At 43.5% G+C, this 25,056-nt stretch overlaps 6 protein-coding genes across 13 annotated transcripts; 3 read left to right on the forward strand and 3 right to left on the reverse strand.

The window, feature by feature from the left end:
• Nucleotides 1-66: 66 nt before the first annotated feature.
• On the forward strand, nucleotides 67-4,742 carry LOC1278984 (glyoxylate reductase/hydroxypyruvate reductase). 4 transcript variants are annotated; one of them, XM_061656856.1, is made up of 4 exons: nucleotides 67-312; nucleotides 2,964-3,065; nucleotides 3,154-3,926; nucleotides 4,016-4,742. In XM_061656856.1, the coding sequence occupies exons 1-4, from the start codon at nucleotides 236-238 to the stop codon at nucleotides 4,135-4,137; spliced, it is 1,074 nt and encodes a 357-aa protein (XP_061512840.1). In that variant the 5' UTR covers nucleotides 67-235; the 3' UTR covers nucleotides 4,138-4,742. The 4 variants fall into 4 exon arrangements, with proteins under 4 accessions (XP_061512840.1, XP_061512842.1, XP_318640.5 ...); XM_061656858.1 differs by lacking the exon at nucleotides 67-312 and adding an exon at nucleotides 2,301-2,551; XM_318640.5 differs by lacking the exon at nucleotides 67-312 and adding an exon at nucleotides 2,305-2,510.
• Nucleotides 4,555-6,060, reverse strand: LOC1278985 (glyoxylate reductase/hydroxypyruvate reductase). 5 transcript variants are annotated; one of them, XM_061656865.1, is made up of 4 exons: nucleotides 5,786-6,060; nucleotides 5,585-5,674; nucleotides 4,761-5,506; nucleotides 4,555-4,698 (listed from the first exon to the last, which is right to left on the reverse strand). In XM_061656865.1, the coding sequence occupies exons 2-4, from the start codon at nucleotides 5,653-5,655 to the stop codon at nucleotides 4,574-4,576; spliced, it is 942 nt and encodes a 313-aa protein (XP_061512849.1). In that variant the 5' UTR covers nucleotides 5,656-5,674; nucleotides 5,786-6,060; the 3' UTR covers nucleotides 4,555-4,573. The 5 variants fall into 5 exon arrangements, with proteins under 5 accessions (XP_061512849.1, XP_061512850.1, XP_061512848.1 ...); XM_061656866.1 differs by having other exon boundaries at nucleotides 5,585-5,679; nucleotides 5,790-6,041; XM_061656864.1 differs by having other exon boundaries at nucleotides 5,585-5,679; nucleotides 5,786-6,039.
• Nucleotides 6,061-6,299: 239 nt separating this feature from the next.
• LOC1278986 (glyoxylate reductase/hydroxypyruvate reductase) lies at nucleotides 6,300-7,640 on the forward strand. Its single transcript, XM_318642.5, has 3 exons — nucleotides 6,300-6,576; nucleotides 6,648-7,414; nucleotides 7,483-7,640. Exons 1-3 carry the CDS (start codon nucleotides 6,428-6,430, stop codon nucleotides 7,605-7,607), a joined length of 1,041 nt encoding a protein of 346 aa, XP_318642.5. The 5' UTR covers nucleotides 6,300-6,427; the 3' UTR covers nucleotides 7,608-7,640.
• Nucleotides 7,614-8,537, reverse strand: LOC1278987 (small ribosomal subunit protein uS7m). The gene is made up of 2 exons (XM_318643.3): nucleotides 8,377-8,537; nucleotides 7,614-8,312 (listed from the first exon to the last, which is right to left on the reverse strand). The coding sequence occupies exons 1-2, from the start codon at nucleotides 8,409-8,411 to the stop codon at nucleotides 7,664-7,666; spliced, it is 684 nt and encodes a 227-aa protein (XP_318643.3). The 5' UTR covers nucleotides 8,412-8,537; the 3' UTR covers nucleotides 7,614-7,663.
• Nucleotides 8,538-9,533: 996 nt separating this feature from the next.
• On the reverse strand, nucleotides 9,534-10,536 carry LOC1278988 (transmembrane protein 186). Its single transcript, XM_318644.4, has 2 exons — nucleotides 9,974-10,536; nucleotides 9,534-9,902 (listed from the first exon to the last, which is right to left on the reverse strand). Exons 1-2 carry the CDS (start codon nucleotides 10,359-10,361, stop codon nucleotides 9,589-9,591), a joined length of 702 nt encoding a protein of 233 aa, XP_318644.4. The 5' UTR covers nucleotides 10,362-10,536; the 3' UTR covers nucleotides 9,534-9,588.
• A 22-nt stretch (nucleotides 10,537-10,558) lies between these two features.
• On the forward strand, nucleotides 10,559-13,224 carry LOC1278989 (transducin beta-like protein 3). Its single transcript, XM_061656869.1, has 2 exons — nucleotides 10,559-10,680; nucleotides 10,761-13,224. Exons 1-2 carry the CDS (start codon nucleotides 10,559-10,561, stop codon nucleotides 13,126-13,128), a joined length of 2,490 nt encoding a protein of 829 aa, XP_061512853.1. The 3' UTR covers nucleotides 13,129-13,224.
• The last annotated feature ends 11,832 nt before the right edge of the window (nucleotides 13,225-25,056 follow it).

Here is a 25,056-nt window from a genome sequence, read left to right on the forward strand (position 1 = left end):
ACCAGTCTTGCACTCATACAACGATTCGATCGGCTTGAGAGAGTGTAGGTCAAATCTGGTCAATCCAGTTTCCAATCCGGCAAAGCCGGTTCAACCGAACGTGTCGCGGTCAAAGGTATGGTGCCGTTGCTGTGTTCGATTTATGCTCGAACCAGTTAAGTTATGTGTTGTCGGTCGACGTTGAGCCACGGTCGGACGTTCAGTGGTTAGTTGCAGTTTTTTGGTAAAGTAAATCATGGTGAAAATGAGCTTCCGAGCGATCGTGTTGATTTTTGCCTCTTTGTGTTTGTGTGAAACGTTATCTTCTGTCAGGTATGTTGTTTTCTAAAAAGAGATAGAGTTTGGGAGGCTCTTTCAGTGTGTGACTAATGAGGGACACCAACAATCAAAAGGCTGTAGTATTTAAACGCATTTTTTTTTTTTTCGCGAAATTGAATTTCTCCACTTGGTTATCTTTTTTGGTTGCGGTAGCTTCATTTTACCTCGTTGCTGTATAGTTAGCCCTTGCTGCCAAGGGACGGTCCGGATGGGAACCTGATCGCCTCAACATCAGTCTCCTACAAAGTCAAAGCTGGATCGATTTCTATTCGAACCATTCCGTCACATTGCAGCACTGACGATCATACTTTTATTCCTCAAAAAGTAGTTGGGCAATCCTAGTCTAAAATGACCTCGCAGGCCTTGTAGAAGAATGGAGAGGAAATGTATGGGTTAGTAACTAGAGATGCTAGAGTAACCATTCAAGAGCAAATAACTAGTAGGTTCGTTTCGTTCTTCATTCGGAACGGTCGGAACTAGGTGTAAAATGTTGAACCTACTTGGTTCATTCGGAGCAATTGGAACTGTTCAAAACTAGGTACTTAATCTTGATTAAGAAATGTAGCAATCGAAATGAATAAAACGGTTACAACGGACGGAACGATCGGAACGGTTGGAACTAGTGATGTGCTGTACGGAGCGCATCCACGACTCCGATCCGACTCCGACTATTGTTAGTTCGATTCCGACTCCGGCAAAATGGAACCACTAGATCCGCCCGGAGTCGGAGTCGTTCGGAGTCGATCGAAGTCGTCCGGATTCGCCCAGAGTCATCCGGAGTCGTCCGGAGTCGTCCGGAGTCGCTCGGAGTCGTTCGGAGTCGTTCGGAGTCGATTGGAGTCGTTCGGAGTCGTTCGGAGTCGTCCAGAGACGCCCGGAGTCCGAGTCGTTCGGAGTCGTTCGGAATCGTCGGAGTCGTCCAGAGTCGTCTGGAGTCGTTCGAAATCGGAGTTGGTCGAAGCCAACAGGAGCAGTGTGGTTTAATGTGCTTGTGATCCGGACGACTCTGAACGACTCCGGACGACTCCGGACGACTCCGGATGACTCTGGGCGACTCCGGGCGACTCCGGGCAACTCCGACTCCGGACGACTCTGGGCGACTCCGGACGACTCCGGGCAAATCCGACTCCGGACGACTCCGGGCCATTTCGGACGATTCCAAACGTCTCCGGATATTGCAGCGTGGACCTACCTTCCGGAGTCGATTCCGAATTTATCGGAGTCGTATCGTAGTCGACACCGGATTTTTGCCAACTTGTCCCATCACTAGTTGGAACCATGGGAACGGTCGGATATCAAATATCATCGATCATCGCTATAATCAATTTACAAACCCGTTACGTTTTCGTTCCTATTTGACATGAACCTAATTCTATTCTGTTCTAAATATTTCAATAGCAATATGACATTTTTGGACCGGTCAAAGTTTTCTCAACAATCAAAGCTAGTTATAGGATCGGTAATAGGTTCGGAACTGAGACAGGTTGCTGTTGTTGTTTGTATAGTTTAAAGAGGCTTTGGATCCAACGGAGTTCTTTCGCCTCTTAACTGAGACAGGTTCAAATAATGTTTTAGTATCACGATTGGTCAAGGACTAGTTTTTAGAGCATAGTTGAGAGCTACTACCGAAACCGAAATTAGTTCAGAATCATTTCTTATTCCGTTCCTGTTATAGAACCAACACAGCTTCATGACCAGATTCGGATCGGAAGATCGGAATTGTTTGTGAATTGCAGATCGAGTATCGCAAGAGGTTTGTGGGTTATTTTCGTTGGGTTTCCAGGTTCATTATCATTTCAAGGAACCCACGAACAAATCGTCGAACAGTCTCTTTACCAGAACAGGTTCGAAAACAAGTCTGAGCAAGTGATCAGGCAGGTGAAACGGCTGAGGAAATTACTGAAGAACTGAATTATTTTCACATTTAATTTAAATGCATTTCACTTTTGAAAAAAAACTAGCTCTAACAAATAAAGTGCAAAGATATATTTCTAATTTCATAAAAATCAAACATTTTTAACAAAACAAAAAATAAAACTGAAGCCATTGGTGCTTTTTCTGGCACGCACTGTCTATTGTGACTACTGTCAAAGAGGCGCATTGTTTACATATCATTCGACGGCAGCAGATCACAAATCAGCTGTTTAGTTTCACGGAAACAATCACAGCAACCACTGGACGTAGGAAGGAAGGTAAGATAACAGCGTGCACAACACACACGGCAGCAAAGAAGGTAGGCCCAGAAAAGCCAAGAAATTACTGCAGGGAACCCGGACCATACGTTAAACTACAACCATCCAAGAACAGTTCGATATTTTCATAGTTTTTTTTGTTTTATCTTTGTTACACACACTTGAACCGCGCCTTGCTACAAAACACTTCAAAACGGCGCACTCTGCTCCCGTTGATTGTTAAGTTAATATTTAGAAAGAAGAAGAAAACTATAATCACCACCGCGCACTCCCGGAGCTGTTGATAACGCGGCTGGGTTGCGTGCCATTGTGTGCGTGTGCAATTAACCCGACGGTGTGTAGTACACGCGAATCGGGGCTTCATCGCAAAGAGTAATTAGTCCCGAACTAGGAAGGCATTCTGTCCCGTCGTACGACCCTTAAACGTTTGTTTAAACCCTTTCTTTTTTGCAGTGCTCAAACTGCATCAACGATGGTCAACTCGGGACAGCGTCCGGTCGTGCTCGTAACCAACAAGGAAACGCCGGAAAAGGGTATCAACAAACTAAAGCTAAAGTAAGTAAACGACTCAAACACGCATACTGTGGCCATGTTCATGATTTGCACCTTTCTAACGTCCTGCTTTCCACCCCTCCCCTCCCAGGGCTGATGTAATCTTCCCGAAAAGCCATCCTGCCACACGCGAGGAAGTGCTAGAGCTGGCGGGCCAGGTCGATGGCATCATGTGGGTCGGCCATATGCCACTGAACGGTGAGGTGCTGGATCGGGGCGGTTCCCGCCTGAAGGCGATCTCCACCATGTCGGCCGGCATGGATTACGTGGACGTGGAGGAGTTCCGGAAGCGCAAGTTCCCGCTCGGCTACACCCCGATCGTGCTGAACGATGCGGTGGCCGATTCGGCCATTGGGCTCATGATTGCCGCCGGTCGGCGCTACCACGAGGGCCGGCTGGCCATCGATCAGTCGCAGTGGACGGGTGGCCCGCAGTGGCTGCTCGGGCAGGACATTAAGGGCAGCACGGTGGGCATTATCGGGCTGGGCGGCATCGGGCAAACGATTGCAAAGCGCCTGAAAGGGTTCGACATTGGGCAGCTGCTGTATACGGGCCGTCGGCCCAAGCCGGAAGCGGAAGCGCTCGGCGCCAAGCTGGTACCGCAGGACGAGCTGCTGCAGGAGAGCGATTACGTGTTCATTACCGTACCGCTCACGAACGAAACGCGCCACATGATCAACGAGAGCACGCTGGCCAAAATGAAACCCACCGCCGTGCTGGTTAATGTGGCCCGGGGTGATATCGTCGATCAGCGGGCACTGGTGGCGGCACTCAAGAACGGTACGATCTTTGCGGCCGGATTGGATGTGGTGTCGCCGGAACCGCTGCCCGCAGACGATGAGCTGTTGCGCCTTCCGAATGCAGGTAAGTGCACGACACAGACTCGAAGAAGAGTCGCGGTAGGAGAGTCATGGTAAGAAGCACTTTCTTAACGATTTCTTTATCTCGTTCAGTTGTCATCCCCCACCTGGGCTCGGCCACCGTGCAGACGCGGAACAATATGGCGGAAATTGCTGCATTGAACGTGCTGGCGGGCATCGCGGGAACACCCATGTTCTCCCCCTATCCGTATTAATCATTCTATTACAGTGTGTTCTAGCGAATAGAACAAAAAAGAGCCGGCATTTGTTTATTGCCCCCCACGTTTTGCATTTGACCAACCAACTAATACTTAATTTTAGGCAACAACGACTTAGAGCGAATGTAGCATTATTCGGGAACAAAGATACTAATCATGATACAAAAAAGGCTGAAGTAAAACATATTCCTTGAGGCAAGCTTACCAAAAAAAGAAAAATTTAATCTTGTGAAACTGTAGTACAACATTTTAGGTTTGACGGTCATTGAAGACTGATTTTTTAATGCATCACTCTGTGTACACAATGCATAGGAAAAGGAGGATAGGGAACATCACCTTGTAGCAGCTAGCATTGCATTCTTAACACAACGGTCTTTACCACCACCCCATTAAAGTGCCTTTAAGAGCAAATGGTTGATGAAGTGAATGGACCTTATTGCGTCTGAAATTGTGCGGGCATCGTTGCATTCCGCAAACCGTGCATTAAATTCTCCACCGCTCGTACAGCCATCTCGTCGCGCGTCCGTTTCGTTGCCGTTCCCAGGTGTGGTAGAATCACTGCAACAGAAGCATCACGTAATAAATGCAACAGTTTTGCTGTACTTCAACTTGTTTCTTACCACAGTTTGGCAGGTTAAACAGTTCACTATACGGCGGTAATGGTTCATCCGTCACAGTATCCAATCCAGCCGCGCTTATTTGTCCACCTTTCAACGCATCCAGCAGGGCAGCCTCGTCGACGATCGCGCCACGTGCAACGTTGATCAGTACGGCAGTTGGCTTCATCGCTGCAAATGCTTCCCGGCCAAACATCCGAACGGTAGCGTCGGTTAGGGGACAGCTGATGAATACGAAATCCGACCGTACAAGCAGCTGCTCGAACGCTACGAACTGGGCATGGAAGGCGTTTGCACTCGCTTTGGGACGCGGGCCACAGTAGAGGATGCAGCCGACATCGAACGCTTGCAGTCTGCTGGCAATCAACTGGCCAATACCACCGAACCCTACGATACCGATCGTTGATCCTTGGATGGGCTGACGCTGATAACATATTTCGCCAGCAGTAGATAACAGTCGCTCGTTGACGGAAAGCATCAGACCTACGGCTAAATCTGCCACTGCACGGTTCGGGATGTAGGGTGTATGTCCGAGTGGAATGTTTCTTCTAGCCAGCTCCTTCACATCGACACAATCGACACCGTTCATCGTGAGGGAAATCGCTTTCAGCTGTGCTCCGCATGCATCCAGGACCTCTCGGTCCAGCTTCATCTTGTAGCTTGTCCACAGCAGGCCATCAACGCCCGGGCAGAGATCGAGTATTTGAGCACGGGATGGGAAATCTACTGCTGGGACGATCACATCACAACTACCAAGGGAAAGAAGGATGATCTTGAATCTAGAAATCCTCAGTTTTTGGGGTTTAAATGTTCTAAATGATACTCACTCCTTGCGCAAACGCTCCAATGCAACCGGCTGCACCTGATGATGTGTCACTAGCACTCGGGGGCGCCGCATGATGACGGGAAAAGGAACGCTTTCCTTTTAGCGATGGAAAATATACAAAATACAACCGAAAATTAGCAAAAGCAGTAGAACTTTCATCGTGAAGCTATTTGATGACCACTTGCGGACAACAATCGTTTACCAACTGGCGTTTACTGGCGTGTGACTACTCGATCGATGGTGGAATTTATGTTGTGGAGAACACTATTAAATGTACTTTTGATACTTGAAGCTTCCCAATCAAAAACTCGCATTGTGCAACGAACCTTTGCCATGGGCATGGGGAAGGTTGATGAAAGTATATTAAGAAGATCGCTCTTTATCAGCTGTAAATTTTTGATTGTCGAATGTGCACACAGCAATCATGCATAAAACAACAAAACACTATCAGAACAGTGGTTGTATTTGTTGTTTTGTTTTTGCTAAGAATGTTGTTTACAAAGAAGGCGCTTGTTGAAATTTTTGAATGAATCTTTTAAAATCCACGATCAACCACGTGGTAAAAATTTATTATTTTATTATATTTTTTTGTTTTTTATTTATTTGTTTTTTAATGAATTCAGAAAATGGTTTTGTATTTCAATTTAAAACTGAAGCATTAATATTTTTTTCAAATCGGTCCTTTTAAAATTTCACATTCATTTCTAACCACACGTGGTGATCGTTTAGCTATTTTTAAAAATAATAACCCTTCACTGTATTTTACAGAACCGTTTACCATTCAGCAACCCCGAGCGGAGATTAAAAAAAGTGTGTTTTCTTTCGCCGTTTCCCTCCACCAATCATGCGTACCGGAGTGGTACGCCTGGCACGAGCATTACCAAAGATGCTGGACCCCCCGCTACAGCAGCACAGCTTCGGTGGCCATCGACCCAAGTTGGCCGTGACGTGTGCCGACATTCCCGTTCGCTACATCGATCTTCTCAAGCAAAAGTTTGTAACCGCAACGTTGACCTTGCTCACTGAAGGTCAGTTAGTGACTCACTTTGTCTGCTCTCTTCAAGCTGCAATGTGACCGTGTGCCAGGGAACGAGCCGTGCCGACATCCTGCGCACCATTACCGGTGCCGAGGGGATCCTGTGGCTCACTGGCGATCGGCTCGATGCAGAAGCGCTCGATGCAGCCGGCCAGCAGCTGAAGGTGGTCTCTACCATGACGTCCGGTATGGATTACGTCGACGCTGGTGAGTTCACCAAGCGCGGCATTGCCCTTGGCCACACACCGAAGGTGGTGAACGATCCGGTGGCGGACATTGCGATCGGGCTGATGCTAGCCGCGGCCCGGCGGTTCCACGAAGGTCGGCTCAAGATTGCCACCGGTGAGTGGGAAATGCGACCACAGTGGATGTTGGGTCAGGATGTTCCCGGATCGACGGTTGGCATCGTAGGGTTCGGCGGCATCGGACAAACGATACTGAAGCGTCTGAAAGGGTTCGACATTGGACGGTGTCTATACACGGGTAGGAGCAGAAAGCCGGAAGCTGATCTGGTCGGAGCATCGTACGTCGATCTGGCAACGCTGCTGCGGGAAAGCGATTTCGTATTCATCGCCTGCCCGCTGACGGGCGAAACGGCAAGGATGTTCAATCGCGAAACGCTCGCGCTGATGAAACGGTCGAGCGTGTTGATCAATGTCGCACGTGGCGGGATCGTCGATCAGCCGGCGCTGGTGGAGGCGCTTCGCGAGGGGACCATTTTTGCTGCTGGACTGGACGTGATGACGCCGGAACCGTTGGATACGAACGATCCACTGCTATCGCTGCCAAATTGTGGTAATTATTTTTAATTATTTAAATCAAGGTTTGAAGCTGAACATTGCTGTCACTCTATTTCATTTCAGTTGTCGTGCCTCATCTGGGCACGGCTACCCAGCAGAGCCTTCTGGACATGTTTGCTATCACAGCAAATAACGTGCTCTCCGTTCTAGCAGGCGGACCACTAATGGCACCGTATCAAAAGGGATAAAATACATTCAATGTTTACATTACTCTTTATTAACTCTGCCTGGATTAACTCTACATTTAGCTCCATCGATAATGTGCGTAGGCACGGTTCGCCTCACACTGTCGGTGCAGCTCGTGCTTACGCTTAACCACCTTGCCCTGATTGGCGGCCGCATCCAGTATCTCCCACGCCATCTTCTCCGGGAAATGCACCGTGCGCTCCTTCTCCCGGATCGCTTCCAGCAACCACTTCATGGCGAGAAAGTACGATCGCTTCTCGGTGATCGGCACCGGCACCTGGTACCGCACGCCACCACGTTTGATCGGGGTCAGCTGCAACAGTGGGCGACAGTTTTCCACCGCCTGGTGCAGCAGCCGGCGCGGATTCAGCTCCAGCTTAGCCTTTTCCTCCTCCGACTCGGACAGATGGTACCGTTCCAGCTGTAGCCGCTTGATGTTTTCGAATCCCTTCTCGACCAGGTCGCGGGCAAGCTGTTTGTTGCCCTGCTTCATTACATAATTTGTGAACTGGGCAACGAGCGGATCGTAAAACACGGAGCAGTTCTGATTGCTGAGGGCGGCCTTCACCGGGACGTGCGATATCTTCGACAGGTCGCCGGTTTTGTGCAGCTCCTCGATCTTATCCCTGTTCACGATCGGTTCGATGAAGTGCGGCCCGTACTGGGACATCCGGGCGACCGGCACGATGCACTGGGCAGCCGCATGCCTGTGGGGTTGGGATGTTTTAGTGTAAATTAACAAGTATAAATATTAGCTTGTTGATGTTTTACCTTTGCCACACGGTGCACGCTATCTTTCGCAGCATCTCTAACGATAATTCAATGCAAAATTACATGAAATTAAATGCAAAACATTACTTTTTTCGTATGCGGATATCGCCGCCACACCGAACAGTTGATGTTGATGCGTTTGACAGGACGTAAACATTGGAGCGGGGGAATGTCAGCAATGTCAATTTTCAAAATGACAGTTTGGATAGTTTGTGGAAATCAGGAACATGAATAGTTTGTGCAAGTGCGATTGAAGAAGTTTTCAATACAAAATGTGATTAACAAATATGTTTTTCTTCATCTAGAAATCAGCATTTTTGAGCTGAATTCCTATGGTTAAGATAAAGAAACAATATTTCGTTCAATTTTATGGATTTTATGGGCCGAGATAGACACAGTGTCGGTTCTAGTGATGGGAAAAGTGAAGTTTTTATCGGAATCTATTCCGAATAGTTAGTCTGGAATCAGTTTCGGGAATCGGGTCGGGAATTTGTCTCAGAATCGGGTCCGGAATCAGCTCCAGTATTTAAATCGGCTCCGGAATCGGAATCGGCTTCTGAATTGGAATTGACTCCGGAATTCGTTCCGGAATAGGAATCGATTCCGGAATCGAAATCGGCTCTGGATTCGGAATTTGCTCCGATATCAGAACCGGAATCGGTTTCGGAATCTCCATAGGAATTGGCATTTTGTCCAATGATTCTACGTATTGATAACCGCAAAGAATCAAAGTTTACTTGTAAACTATCCATTCTCATGGAGATTCCCGGACGGATTTCGCTTCTGAAACTTCTTATTTCAATTCAAGAACTAATTCTCATTCAAGAGCTAATTCCATTTCTGGAGTCAATCCTGATTCCGTAACCGGAACAAATTGCAATTCCCAGGTCAATTCCGATTCCGGAACTGGTTCTGATTTCGGAGCCAATTCCGATCGCGGAATCGATTCCGGAGCTGACTCCGGAATCGGTTCCACAATCTGTACTGGCTCGATATTGGGTTTGGAACAGACATAGATTCAGATGCAGTGGCTGGAAAGAACTCGCTACGGATCAGTCCCTAGAGCAGCAACGGTTTTGGAATAGTAGACGGTTCAATATTGTTCCGAGAAAGATACGTTTAAAATTATGACAACTTATGCATGATAATGCAATCTATTTAAATAATTTACAAACAATCCATTTTTATTCATTTCTACCCATCTCTTACCGCTCACTTGCTAACAACATCATGGCCAAATACCTTGTTAAACGCATGGACGTCGTATATTTCACCGTACTGATGTACCAGCTTGTACACATCACCGTTCTCGTGGTTTTTCACCGGGAAGTACATCTTCAGAAAAGATTTGGGCAGCTCCGTTCTGGATACGAGATCGTCCACCGAGTAGATGCGGTTCTGCCGCTTACCCTTCGCGTCCAGGAACGATATCTTCACCTTGCTCAATCGATCGTCACAATACACGAACCCGACCAGATTATCGGTGATCAGTCCAAACAGCGAAAGAGTTAGCGATGTGGTAAAGCCTGCAATAAGCAAAATAATTACATTCCGGGTCTGGGCAGTTAAAGGGATCCAAAACGCAAGTGTAACAAACCAATCGCTCCCACAATCTCGGCAGTGGTCATCGACCAAATGTCCATGTAAGCGAGCCCGATTGATATGGGAACGGAAACGCCGGTGCAAACCATGGGATAGAATTTGAGCCTTTTCAACGAAGCGGTCAGCATGATTGACGGGAAGTGGTAGATTGTGGTCCAGTTTGTAGCGTTGCTCTCGTTGTCCTTTTCCGTCGAGGTTGTGGCCGGTTGTTCCGTACTGGCTAGTGCAGAGTTTGTGGAACAGTGCCGTACGAGGCTACCGAAAGCGGGTTTGTTGATGTTTTGTTGCTGCAAGCAGATCGCCTGCCGGTGGTGGGTCAGTGATGATATAACGCTGCCCTTCTTGGTGCCTAAACTTTGCACGAGGCGTAATGTGCGCAGCATTTTGATGAAGCAATGCTTGGCACAATGTTTTTCAGTTAAAATAAGCCTTAGAAGAAGGACTGCTGTTAAATTGGACGAAATATTACACGGGAAGTTATATGGTGCCGATTTGTTTTTCTTTCTCCCCACTTTTTGACAACCCAAAACGAGTGGAGTACTAGAATGACAGCTGCCGAATGTAAACAAACCAATGTGCCATGCGCAAATGTCACAACAAATCTCTGGTATCAAAACACGTGCGCCGCATTTCGCTACAATATTTCGAAATTGTACAAGAAAAACCGGACAAAATGAATACTAAAGTGAAACTAAAAGAAGTGTAAGTGTTTAATTAGTAATTAAACCTCTACAAAAACAATCGTAATGAATTCCTTCCCCTTTAATATGTGGTTCTCGTAGGTACGAGGTCAAACAGCAGTACAAAGCGTTCTACACCGGCGGTACGATCGTATGGAAGCCGGATGCACAGCAATTCCTCTGCCTAAACAATGGAACCATCAGCATCGTATCGGTCGACAACCTGCACGAACCGGTCGCACTGGGCGAGCAGGAGACGGACGGTGAAATAGCGGAAGATGTTATCTACACGTTCGCCGTCAGCAACACGGGCAACAGCATCGTTTCCGGCCACCGGTCCGGGCTGCTCAAGCTGTGGGACGGTGAAAAGCACACGGTACAGAAGATGTGGAAAACCGTTCACCAGGGACCGATCTCGCGGCTGGTGTTCAGTCCGACCGACAGTGTGATCGCGAGCGGTGGGTCCGACTCGACGATACGCTTATGGGACCCAACGGAGCAGGTGTGCCTGGGTACGCTGCGCGGCGCGGAAGGATTGATCAACGTTATCGTGTTCCATCCGGACGCTGACAGCAAGATCGTGGTGGCGGTCGGTGACGATACGAAAATACGCGCCTGGGACTACGAATCGCGCAAGCAGGTCAAAACGTTCGAGGGGCACTTTTCGCGCGTGACGGGTGTGTCGTTTTCCGAGGACCGAACACACCTCGTCTCGGCGGGGCGGGACAAAATTCTCATCCTGTGGAACTTTGAGTCGCAGCAGGGAGTGAAAACGATTCCCGTGTACGAAACGCTCGAATCGGTGGTGGTGCTCCCTGCCGGATTGCGCGTTGGTGGCATCAAGCTGAAGAAGGGCAAAGTTTACGCGGCGTGCGGTGGCGAGGAGGGACTGATAAAGGTGTGGGAAATGACGGGCGCAAAGATAATCTTCAAACAGTCGAACAGTCTCGTGGCGAAAGCGGCGGAAGAGGGTGGGCTGGCTATTACGCACCTGTTCTACAGTGAGCCGCACGGTCGGATGGCGGTCGTGTCGGCCGACCACAACATTCTGGTGCACGATTGCGAAAGCTTCAACTACGTGCACCAGCTGTCTGGGTTTAGCGACGAAATACTGGACCTGATTCTGTTCGGCAAGCGCGACCAGCACATCGCCATGGCAACGAACAGCAGCGACTTTAAGGTGTACGACGTGAGCACGATGAACTGCCGGCTGGTGAAGGGCCACACGGACATTGTGCTGTCGCTGTGTGCAAACGATCGGTATTTGCTTTCCTCCTCCAAGGACAACTCGATCCGCCTGTGGAGCTTTACCGAGGAACCGTTCACGATCAGCTGCGTTGCGATCGGGCTGAAGCACACGAACACGGTCGGGTGCGTGACGCTGAGCAGGCAGGGCGGTAATTTCTGTGCCAGCGTCAGTCAGGACCGTTGCCTGAAGACGTGGAAAATACCGAAAAAGTTCACCACCGAAGAGGACGGCGAGCTGCCGCGGCTGCAGTGCAGCCTGACCGCATTGGCCCACGAGAAGGACATTAACTGTGTGACCATTTCGCCGAACGATCGGCTGATAGCGACGGCTTCGCAGGACAAAACGGCCAAACTGTGGGACGCGAGCGATCTGAGCGTGGTGGGCGTGTTCCGCGGCCATACGCGCGGCATCTGGGCGGTACGGTTTTCCCCGGTCGATCAGATACTACTCACCAATGCGGCCGACTGCACCATCAAGCTGTGGTCGCTGGAGGACATGACCTGCCTGAAAACGCTCGAAGGGCACGACAGCTCGGTGCTGCGCGTCGAGTTTCTCACCAACGGTATGCAGCTGCTGTCGGCGGGTGCGGACGGGCTAGTAAAGCTGTGGTCAATCAAAACCTCCGACTGTGTGCAAACGCTAGACAAGCACGATAACCGCGTCTGGGCGCTGTGTGTGACGCGGGATGAGAGTGTGTTCTACAGCGGTGGCTCCGACTCGCAGCTCATCCAGTGGCAGGATGTTACGGAAAGCAAACGTCAGCAGGAGCTGGACCAGCGCAAGGACACGCTGCTACAGGAGCAGGAGCTGAGCAATCTGTTGAGCGAGCGGAAGCTGCTGAAGGCGCTGCGCCTGTCGCTCAACCTCGACCGGCCGCTCAGCACGCTGAAGATCGTTAACGAGGTGATCCGAACGAAGGAGCAAGGCCTGGAGGACACTGTGCGCAAGCTGTCGAACGATCACAAAGAGCGACTGCTCCGGCACGCGATCGAGTGGAACACAAACAGCAAAAATTGCCGGCCGGCTCAGCTGGCGCTGAACGTGCTGCTGCAGGAGACGCTGGCGGGCCGGTTTCAGGTAAGCGAGCTGAACAAACACCTCGAAGCGTCACTTCCGTACACGGAGCGGCACTTTAAGCGACTCACCGAGTACGTAAAGGACCTAAAGTTTGTCGAGTATTCGCTGCGCTGCATGCAGCCACACGCGGCTAGGATGGATTAAACGTGCACCGAAACAGCGGGTAAATAAGAAAACAAGAAATGAACCATCAATAAAGAAAAGCGCTATTCGAAAGATGGGCGCATTTTAAACCATTAACTGCTTATACACCCTCTCAGCACTCTCTTGTCGTTGCCTTTCTATTGTGGTTTAGTAACACAGCTATAACAGCTTATTGTTGGTTTAGTGTCGTCACTTGAGCTGCTGCTGCTGCTGCTGCCGATGGGTGGTGTTCTCCACCGTAGCAGTACTAATCCCGGCCCCACAAGTAAACGTACTTAATTTATTCACAAACATCTGTTTACCCACCGCGCTTCTGTTTGGACAAGTTAAGTGCCGCACTCAGCCCGCGGATGTGTTGAGCGCGCACTAATTAAACTGCTTTTAACCAGCGCAGACAGAGCGCGATCGACCGTGGAAGTAAGTCAAGTTTAAGCCAACACGCTCAAAGGGCAAAGGGCTTTGTTTTCTCCTAATGTTCAAAAACATAGGGCATTGGAAGTAATTTGAACAATTTTGGCATTAGTGCTGTTTATTCGTAAGTTTTGTATTAGAAAAAAAGTGAATTGATACACGCAATTGTCTTGGTTTTTGTTGTCAACGTTAGCTATTTTATGCCCAAATTTAACTCCACAAAGTGTCTATATTCACCTAACATTAACATAGGAAAAATCACCCCTATGGTAAATTAGTTTTGATGAAAGATGATTGATCCTAGACACAAATTTGATTTAAGATTGAAAGATGTTGCCAGCTTTTGTCAATTATCTTTAATCTTGTTTTGTGTGAAATGTTGAAATTTCTTTTAACTAGTTAATTTGGCCCAGTTACAGGGTTATGTAAGATAGTTTCGAGAGTATTTAATAACTTTAGGGTGCGTGCTAAGGATTTTTGAAAAGGCAACGCAAATTCCAGATGACATTTAATTCCAAGGGATGCATTAAAAAATACTGATTTAAAATTCATACCGATCCTGGGACTAATCCAGAACCCATGTCCATCCTGAAATTTTACAGAAATCGTTCTGGTGCTGGAACTGATTCCAATCCCATATACCGTCTGAACTCACTGGTTGAACTTCGATTCCCTGCCAACTGTTGAATATGTGCTTTTTAGTTGGCACGTTTTTCGTTAAATAAAAATACTGAAATTTTTCTCGTCAGGCCTTGAGATTTTTTTTTTTTCAAAAACCGGTTTCCCCATACAAACGCATGCTTTTTAATTGAACTGTCAGCCAACTATCGAGCGGCCAATTAAAAAGTATGGCAACAAAAAAGCATTCAATTATTGAATTCTGACTGTATGTGTTGAAAATTTGTCATAAACCAGGCCCTGGAACTAATCCTAACCCCCCGGTTTTTCAACTGATCCTGACACCATACCGGTCTTGGAATTGATCCCGATCCCATACCACAGTGGTCTCCAACTTTTTTTGGATCACAGATCAATTGGCTTTGAAAACACATATGCCGTTTCCCACTTTTACAGGGATTACATTTTGTGGACTTAGCTCAAAGCTTTCTGATCAAAAATATGTTGAAATCATTTTCTAGTTTCATTTAATTTTAAATTCTTTAATTTTAAACTATCAAACGCAATATTAGAAGATTTTAACATGATTTTTAATAGAAAAAAGATACAGGCGGTCCCCGAGATACACGGTACCTCTTATACGCGGATTCGGAGATACGCGGTTTTCTAAATTTGACAATTTTTTGAGCAAATTGTACTGATTTGACACATCAATTGAAAAATTGCCAAATAATTTCCGTTTTGATCGAATGTTAGAAACAATTAGTGATATTTTAGCTGGAAATCACGAGATTCGACTTACGCGGAAATTCGAGATACGCGGTATTTTGCGGACGTTTTCGGTCCCCATTAACCGTGTATCTCGAAGACCACCTGTATTCCATAAATTTCGGATCCATTGTTAAAAGTTTCACCACTGTACATATTCTACTAAATTTCCTACACTTTTAATTCCTGCGCTAATTTCTACGCTAACTTCTACACTATTACTACGCTGAACATTTTCTACAGGGTATGGAGTGTCGACTCAGTTCCACATACGGACCAAGTATCGTTCCGTACCCGACAGTTCCAGGTACTGTTCTTAAAAGTATTTGAAATCGGGAACTATTTCTGTATAAATATGGGCTCATGATAAGTTTCAGTGCAGGTATGGGCTTATGATTGGTTCCAGAAACGGTATGAGATCATGATGTGTTCCTGGTTTTTTATGGGTTTATTTTCATTTCCTTATTTTCATTTCATAAGTATCTCGTTTTAATTGGGTTAAGAGGCCAATAATTTCGGCGTAATCTTAAGAGTAAAAGAGATCTTTGAAATTTGTTTGCGCCGCCCTATAATCTGGCCAAATTGCCTAGTTCCAGTCAAATTTGGCAAGTAATGCGTATTCAAAATAATGAATAAATTTAAGTGAAAAAGTAAGGATAACAAAATTCGAAATAATGGTCTAAAGTAAGCCTTCAGGTTTAAAATTGCTTAAACTTTCATTTTTTTAACATTATTTGTACAGTTGGTATGCAACGCACTAATTTCAGTGGCTGCCATTGCCATTAGTTTTCGTATTTTAGCATGTAAATATGTATCACTTCTTGTCCACGTTTTCAGGCAATGCCTTTAACCCTTGACCTTTTGATTTGGCTATGATAATTATGGATAAGGTCCGTTGTGGAAAAAGAATATGAAATATAGAAAAAAAATTATGTAAATTTGATGACATTTTTAGCAAATTTTGTAATGTCTTTAAAGCTTTCATACGATCATACGAAAATTAAAATAATGCATCTAGTTAAGAGGTTGAACAATTCATTATATTGTTTTGAGTTCTGCCAAAATCTGTTGTTCGCTCATTTGCCGTGTGTATGGAAAAATCTTGTATTAAAAAACTCAACATATTTTTCCATTAACGTAATTTTTTCTCTAGCAATCTCTTTACTTATGTTTATGTACAAAAATAAGTCATTTTTCCGAGAACATATCAATCTTCTAAATACCAGAAGAACTAAACTATTGATTTGGATCCATGCAATAATTTTTAAATTACTTCTTCTTCTTCTTTGGCTCAACAACCGATGTCGGTCAAGGCCTGCTTGTACCCACTTGTGGGCTTTGGCTTTCAGTGACTAATTGATTCCCCCCCATACCAGGATAGTCAGTCCTACGTATGGCGGCGCGGTCTATTTGGGGATTGAACCCATGACGGGCATGTTGTTAAGTCGTACGAGTTGACGACTGTACTACGAGACCGGCTGTTTTAAATTACTATACACGGGAAAAATATAAAAAGAAAATGGAGAAAAAAAACATCTAAACATTAAAGAAACATTCCAAGTATAAAAATATCACGCAATTTATTGATAATTTTGACAAATATTTGAATTGTCTTCAAATCTTTCAATTATGATGGGAAAATTATAAAAAAAACGCATCTAATTCAGAGGTAGAATCGTCTGTAAAATTCAATTCAATCTGTATGTACAAATAAAATCAACAAATAAAAAAAGATAAAGCTTTTAATTGAAGTACACTAATCATATTTTCCCCAAATTGTATGCATAGTAAATGTATCAATATTAAAAACTATTGCAAGGATAATTAATCCCAGTTTTCATTAATAATTTTCGTCCATGATAATTCTCAATGTGTTTTTGTTTATCCTTGTTCTTAGCAAATTACTGGTTGCACTCGACTGCTTACATTTGGGCCATTATAAACATCTTGGACTCCCTCTTGGGACCCCTTTGATTGTCTAAAAAATCAAATCCATTCTTTGGTACATTAAAAATATGTTCTATTCATCAAAATGATCATCATTTGTGTGCTTTTGATAAAAAAATTTCCTTTAAAAGCCATGTATGATTCAATGTTCACACACAACATGAACCCGAGCAGCAGCGATCCTTGAACGATCCTCTCGAAATCGGTTCAACGGTACTAGCACAGCCCAGAAAGTAGCCATTGCCCCCATTTCACCCGTTTATCAATGGGCCATATCAATACGTACGCAAATAAAGAACTGCCACCGACCGAGATCGGCCAGATTTGCCCTTTCCCCCGCGCGCGCACACACATTAGTGCTGCAAAGTGCGCCTCTCGTGCCTGTAATTAGTATTCACACGCGTTCACGAACGGGCAGCGCAAGTAATTGGTATGCTGGAGCCATTCCCCATCTTCCGATATGGCTTAATTAAGTGCGACCTCCGCCCCGATCGCTACTCTCTACCCATGGCATCCATTCCCCTTTTCGGGGAGGGGTCGATTGTCCCCGCGTAACCCAGACCATAACCTCGAACATCGCTGTAAGAGAAGGGTGGATCCCCCCGTTGGTGGATGGTTAAGATTAAGAGAAATGTCCTCGGCCACTAACCACTGTACTGTGCTGGAAGAGCGCTAGGTAGGCGTTGGATACACACAGCGTCTGTTGTGTGTCAGCGAACGCCATGTTATCTGCTGCCAAAATCTCTTTTGCACGGAGCTGCTCTATTTGTTCTCTCATTTGCAGTGAACCAATATTTAGTCTCCCCACCCGGGCGCATACAGTAAAGCTGACGTAATTTCGACCATGTTTGTTTGCTAGTTGTGTACACCCGTAACAGATGAGCAGGCGGTACAGTGCGCCAGTGTATCCACACTAATTAACGTAACGATTCAAATATTTACCTGCACGATATTTGGTGGTGAGAAGCGCACCTCGCGTCCCGCTTGTGTGTTTGATTATGACAGCTTCTCTGTGTTGTTCGCTTTGTTCTGGGATCCAAGACGGCCGTATGTTGGACGGCCGGCTTAACGTACACTTAATTACGAGTCCCGCAACACGTGCTGCATTGCCGACTGGCCGCTTCTTGCTTGCTTCCTGTTCGTTCCACTCACCTTCCCCGTCCAGGACACTGATACGATCATGGAGGACCACCCTTCTGGATGGGGGTAAACATAATAAAAAAGCAAGTACGTCATATGCTCCCGCCCAAACACATCCCAAAACAACGTTTGTTTGCTGTGGCAGTTTTGCTTTCAACACCAAAAAAATCACATCACATTTCGAACACACCATGGCACCACATGACCCAGAATTTTCCGGATTGATCCGACTGGAGCGTTGTTGTTGCACTTTCCGCTGTGTACAATCGAAACTCAAAACATCCTGCACGCGTTACATCAAAGACGGCGTTGAAGGTGTTCGCCCCAGCGCCTACTAGGAACGAACGTGCGTGAGATAACGGCAATGCTTTCCCGAAGGGTGTCCCGGGGGGTGTTTTCTAATGGCAATTACTCGTTCGTTCGATTGTACGCTGTTTTGTCATCCTGTGCACAGAGGGAGAAGGGTGGCAAGATTATGATCAGCGATCGTTGGCCGGCAGTTGAGCGGACGATTGTGGTACGATTGTGGTACCCATTTCCCATTCATGGCTGTTTGTTTCGATGGCCTCGAAATCTCGGACCGGGAACTCCGTTTTCTCGAGAAGAACTTCCCCCTCCCCGCCCTCTTCTGGCGCCATATGGCTGCAAACGTTGAACCACGGGTTTTGGAACTTGGAACGAGTGCTATTGAAGTGGAAACATAAAACGATGCCGGAGTGGTCGTTGACTCATCACTACAATGTGAACACTTGTTAGCGAAGACCATTTCCGGTGCCCCTTTGGTAAGAGAAAACAATGACGGAGGAGGAATTTGTCCATTGTGTTCAGCGCAAGGGGAGTGCAATGGTCGCGGGAGTTCATTTAAATAAAACCTTTTTTAATTATATTTTTTTATGATAAAATATATTCGGATTTCAATTTTATTTAGCAATATCCACATAATTTCGTTACAAACGGCCAGGCGCCTCCAGCCTGCTCCATTGGGACAAGACTAGCTGGTTTAAAGTCGGTTTAGTAATAAATCTTAGTCTTAGTAATAGTAATCTACAGGGAATTTATATTGTCATGTGCTCTCACATTCGTATTATCAAAATATTTGTAAAAGCGAATATTTAGATTATGCTAAAAATCGCTGTTGAGGTTTTTGTGACGCTTTTGTTTGAGATCATATCACTTTTGAGCCTTTATTCACTAAATGGACACGGTTCTTTTAGTCACTTTGAAATATTAAAAATATATATATATATATATATATATATATATATATATATATATATATATATATATATATATATATATATATATATATATATATATATATATATATATATATATATATATATATTTTTACATATTTTGATTTGTATTTTCAAAACAATCATTAGATGCGAAGAAAAAAAATATGTTTGAAAACTTTAGGTATGTAAAAAAAATTAATGTTGATAATTATTCTTATAAAACTAAAACATAAAACTTGAAAAAAGTTATAAAAACACATTTTAAAATTTGTAAAAACATATTTTTCTGTAAAATTTGTCTAGAATATGTTATTTATATTTTTGAACGATTTTTAATGCGTTAGTTAACACAAGAACCCTGTTTTTCGAAGCGTCTTTATAGTTAAGGGACGACCACAAATTTAATTTTTCGTAATAGGTCGTGTAAAAATATTTAAAAAAATTTGAAAAAAAACGAAGATGTGAAATAGTATTCTGCACAACTCATACAATCACTGTTTTTATCTATCTCTTACCGCGCGGCCAGATGAGGTGAAATATACAGCGAAATGAACTATTTGACAGGTGAAATATCTGTCATCGCATCACAGCAACCAGGCGTCGTGCAATGTAAACAAATAACGTGCACAAAATCGTAACTAAATCCAATAAAGAACTTCAATATAAAGTATTTCGTTAATTTTCAATCAACAATTCATTTTTCTTTCATTTTGAGAATGTTCTGCTTAAGAAGATATCCTTTTAAAGTGAATTTCGAAAGCGGATGTTGTATCTCCTCCAACTCTTTAGCAGCAGCTGACAGATATTTCACCTGTCAAATAATTCATTCCGCTGTATATTTCACCTTATGTGGCCGCGCGGTTACCGATTTTACGCAAATCGCGAAAAACGACTGTCCATATAGTTGTGGTAGGGGTTGTAGGTACAAAACAACTTACACGCATGACAGTGGTCATAATCATAGAATCAGCCAAGCACAATTAATAATGTTTAATATATATTTTTGCTCTTATTTTTGTTAAAATGCCTAAAATAATCTCAAATCAAATTTTAATGACAACGTGAGCTTTGCGATATGAAGAACTTAACAACTTTAAATCGTCTCTAGGCAGCCCATTACTTAAATAACTCTCAAAGCTACAACCCTAGGTTCGATCGTTTGATTCTTATCGGAATCTACACGCAAACAGGTAGGTATTTATTTATCATCAAAACCTCAAGGCATTCACTAACTAAGAGCGATTTAGTAGCTGTTTTCCTTGATCAACTGTTATAATAGATAAAAGCTGCAGATAATATAGTCGAGAAATCAATCACCACAAGAATAAAAGCTCATAGTGAAGCTCGATGAAAGTTGTTGAACTAAATGCCCTTAAATGGACTTTATTCAAATCGATCTTAACAAGAAGAAAAAACCCGTTATTTACTCGTTGTTCACGTTAAATCTTTTTTGTTAAATGGATACTGTCCTTGGGATTTTTTCGCCAAAATTTCAAATATCTGGTTTGGTCCTGCTTGGTCACTGTTCATGAAAGATCACGGATATGCGATACCGAGGTGCAAATGCTTGACAACTTTCTAATAGTTGGCTAATGGCTGTTTGTTTGCAATGACGATGCAACGACGATGCACGCTTTTTTGGTAATGTGTTGCCATAAATGAATGTTTGCTTGAATCCATACGATTTGTGTGGTTTGGTCAGATGATCGCAGATTGATCGACGCTAGGGGCACTATGTAATAAAATGCTTGTCTGTTGAACAATCTTTGTCTGTCACTTAACATGAATTTTAACGTAATACATTTTAGAAATATTTTTTATAGTTCTATACTAATATCCTAGAAATTATAATGATTATCTTCAAACCAGTTCTAAAGTTACGTTATTTAAATCATAAAGTCAAGGGATAGGTCAGTGTCATGCAAAGTGTAGAACAGCGTACAGACATCGAAAAGACAAAACCACCCAACATTTCCCCTCCCATGTCACCCTGAGATAAAATCATACATAAGAGTAGTATCAAACCCATTGATTCAGTTCGTGTTGGTTCGAGCTTTTTGCACCTGTTTCCGTGCGGTATTGCGGCCATCGGGTTGGCCCCAAAAAGTCGCTAATTGAATTTGATAATCGAACCCCGCCCGGTCGTCCGGCGGAGTTGAAGGGGGCCGAGCAAACATCATCAATTGATACGATAATGAAGATGTATGCGACGGAGGCTTTGGCACGATCTCGATGGTCCCTGGTCCTGTGGTGGTTTCAGTGGTTTCGCTGTGCCGTTTCGTTTGACATAATAGTGGTGATTCGCACTTTCACCACTTTACCACCATTGGGTAGAATCTACCATGAGTCATTTAATGATTATGACAGGTACAGTCACTTAGAAGAAGGTTGAAATTGAAGAATTATTCTGTTAGCTATTCAATATAATAAATTTAATTAACTGTGCCATGCCGTAAGTTTATGGATAAGAGAGAGAGATCAAGTTACGCAAATAAGCCATCATGATTCATGTTAGTGCTATTGCTCTGTAAATGATCTTTTCTTATGAAATTTACCAGTATAAAGATAATCCTTCTTATCACAATCGTAAATGAACATAATCTGTTTAGATTAACTCTTGTTAAAATTTACATTTCTCTTTATGCTGGGGACGTAGAATTGTGCAATAATTGCTATCACGTTCTACTCGAATGGATCGCTTCATTCGTGTTATTCCCACGATGCGTCACAATCTAATTCAAGCTCGCTCAAGATGGTACCAAAGCAAACAGAATGTCGTAAACTGACCGCACTTGGCGGGTGTTTGCTGTTAAACAATTGTTTAACAATATTTTCATCATCCTACAAATCGATTTTTGCTGTTTTACATACATTAGTACTACAAAAAACCTCCACCAACCAAATACAAAAGTTTCAAGAGGTGCAACGACGAGGGGGAAAAGCTTCTCTCCGCCAATCTCCGCCAAAACACTCGTAGCTACACTTGGAGCATCAAAACATCATCATCGACATCGCCATCCTCATCATCGTCATCATCATCATTCATCGCCAATCGCGAGACGCAGAGCGCAATTCGTGCGCATCGTGAAACGGTGTTTGTTTTTGTACCGCAATATCATACCTCTTTAATTGTATTTGCTTGCTTGCCTAGGGGTTTTGAGATAAAAAAACGAATGCCTTTTTTGCGTATGTGTGTGTGTTTGCTATATCGATTGAGAAGTTAGGAGAACTGTAGTGAGACCCCTTCGAAAGAGCCCTTTTTGATCGTGTTTACCAAACTTTTTAACTAATTTTCTTTTATTCTTTCGTAAATCACACTTGAAATTTAATATTTTTAAATCAATTTATCATTTTGATTGTTTTTTTCGTTAAGTTTTTTTGTATTTTTATTTTTTTTTATCATTTTAATTGTTTTTAGTTATTATTATTGTTTATTTATTATTTATTTATTATTTATGTATTTATTATTTTTATTTAGTTTTCTAGCTTGATTTGTTTTTATTTAATGTTATTTATTAGTCTGTATCTGTATTAAATATAGTTTGTATAATTTTTAGCTTCATCCTCAATATTATTCAAGCCATTGTTACTTTATTATAATTTTGTATGTTCTTTTGTGCTACTTTAAATGGCACAGATGTTGTTATAGAAGTGTTTTACTTCAATTTTGAATTTTTGTTACTGTTTTTGTTGCATGTCGTGAACTATTTGACTCACAATATTTTCAACCAATTGTATTCATTTCTTTTTAGACACCCCTGAGGTGCAGAGTAACTTTTCAACTCACAGCATACTGACTAACTTTACATCGGCACGAGACTAAGTCATTTCCGCTGTTCCGGTGAGGATGCTTCGTACCAGTTGCTAGGGCGACCAATCTGTCCCAAATACAACGGTTTATTACTGTTTTCAAATATGACGCTCGTTTGTTGTTTTAGTGTATTTTCCACCCTGTTTTGAGGCAATGTTTGTTCTACCCTGGGGCGTGAATCACATCGCTCTACATTGCTACTCATGTATTTTGTATTGGTTGTATTCATAATTAAACCGTTTTTTATAATAAAATTCACGTTTGTTTTTTTGTGTTTTTTTTTTTAATAAAATATCGAAAACTCTTATTACTTCAATGCAATTGTAGAATGGCTTGTCACTAAGGCAAACGAAACGTGGTGCAAACGTAAATTGGTTTCTCATGAAATGGTTAACATTTTCCTCCCGGCACGATCAAAGCATCGTCGCTGCTAAACGTACTGTTTGTTCCTGGAAACAGACCTCGGTCACCGTCTGTGCAGTTCATCGTGAGCCACCCCCACACGGATGGATCTTTTTTTCCTGTATTTTTGAATTAATTTCAATCATCTACAATATTTCAGAAGCAAACGAAAAATCGTGACACAAACAGAGACAGAGCGCACCCATACGGCACCAATGGGACAAACAACGGCCATTTGGGGCCACTGGTCTCCGATGGCCTCGAACGGAAGAGACGCTTCCTTCCTGCGCATGGGTTTCAACCGTTTGGTGTGTTTCTTTGTTATTTGAAAATGGCCATATCGGTAACGAACACGTTACCGGCAGCCAGGGACGAGACCTTCGGTGCCAAATCGTGATAACGAGATTTTTGGAGGGAAAAATGACTTTCGGGAGGTACAACCATCGGGCAAAGAATACTGATGGGACACCATTTTGTGTGATTATTGAGTTATTGATGAAAATCAAAGATTATTGAGCGGCCCGGAAGAATGGATAATAGACGGTGGGTTTATTATGCACAGAATGCATGATCGATTTTATTGTTTTTAAGTACAGCTTAAATGGTTTTATTTATCGACAGCAGCAAACGAATGGTGGAATCTACATATCCACTTAATCTGTTACAACAAGACCTTGAAAATGTGTATCTTTATACATTTTCACAGAACAAGCTAAACATTTTAAATACCCTTATCAAGTTTAGATTGGGCGGTGTAAAATTATCTTAGTGTTCTAAGATCCAGCTTCAAATCAATTATGAAAAAATAGGTTATTGTTGTTGAATGACTGCTGTGTCAAATAAAGTTGATAGCAGTCAATGCACGTTCATTATTGTGAGAAATATAGTTTGTATGAGGAATGGTATTAAGGCCGGGCTACATTGATCGTACTCGCACGCGTAATTTTGATTTTCACTAGCGCATCTGGCGGCGGCTGACCGAAGCATTTTGCCAAACAATTTGGAGCCGCTCCAGAAAATACGTTAATTTTCCATGTTTTTTACTTAAATCGGAGGAGAAAAGTTTTGTAAAACGTAGATACACATGTTTTGCACGCATTGCATCCATTTTTGCAATGGTAAACGATGAAAAAACTACTTAATTTTGAGATCCGGCATGACCATTCCCTGGATGACCAAAAATAGCTTCCACCAGTCGCCGCCAGATGCGCTAGTGAAAATCAAAATTACGCTTGCGAGTACGATCAATGTAGCCCGGCCTTTACATTTGCTGGTTCGCACGTGATTGAAGACAAATTATCGAACGGCGTTTTGATGTCTTTGTTCATCATCAAATGTTTCTTTAGTTCTTCAGTTGCTTTTTATTTTTCATACATTTTTACATTTTGCAGAGAAAAAGTGATATTTGCTCATTTATTTATTTATTTGTTTGTTTATGATTTGCAAATTGATATTTTTTACTTATCAATTTATTATTTTTAAATTTATTTATTAGTTAAATAAATAATTGATTAATTAACTTTTTTTATTCACTCATTGATTTATGTATAAATTTATTTAATTTATTGATTTAAGGTTCAGGTTATACAGGGT

The sequence above is a fragment of the Anopheles gambiae genome, chromosome 3 (assembly GCF_943734735.2).
Source record: "Anopheles gambiae chromosome 3, idAnoGambNW_F1_1, whole genome shotgun sequence".
In the NCBI taxonomy this organism is placed as follows: Eukaryota; Metazoa; Arthropoda; class Insecta; order Diptera; family Culicidae; genus Anopheles; species Anopheles gambiae.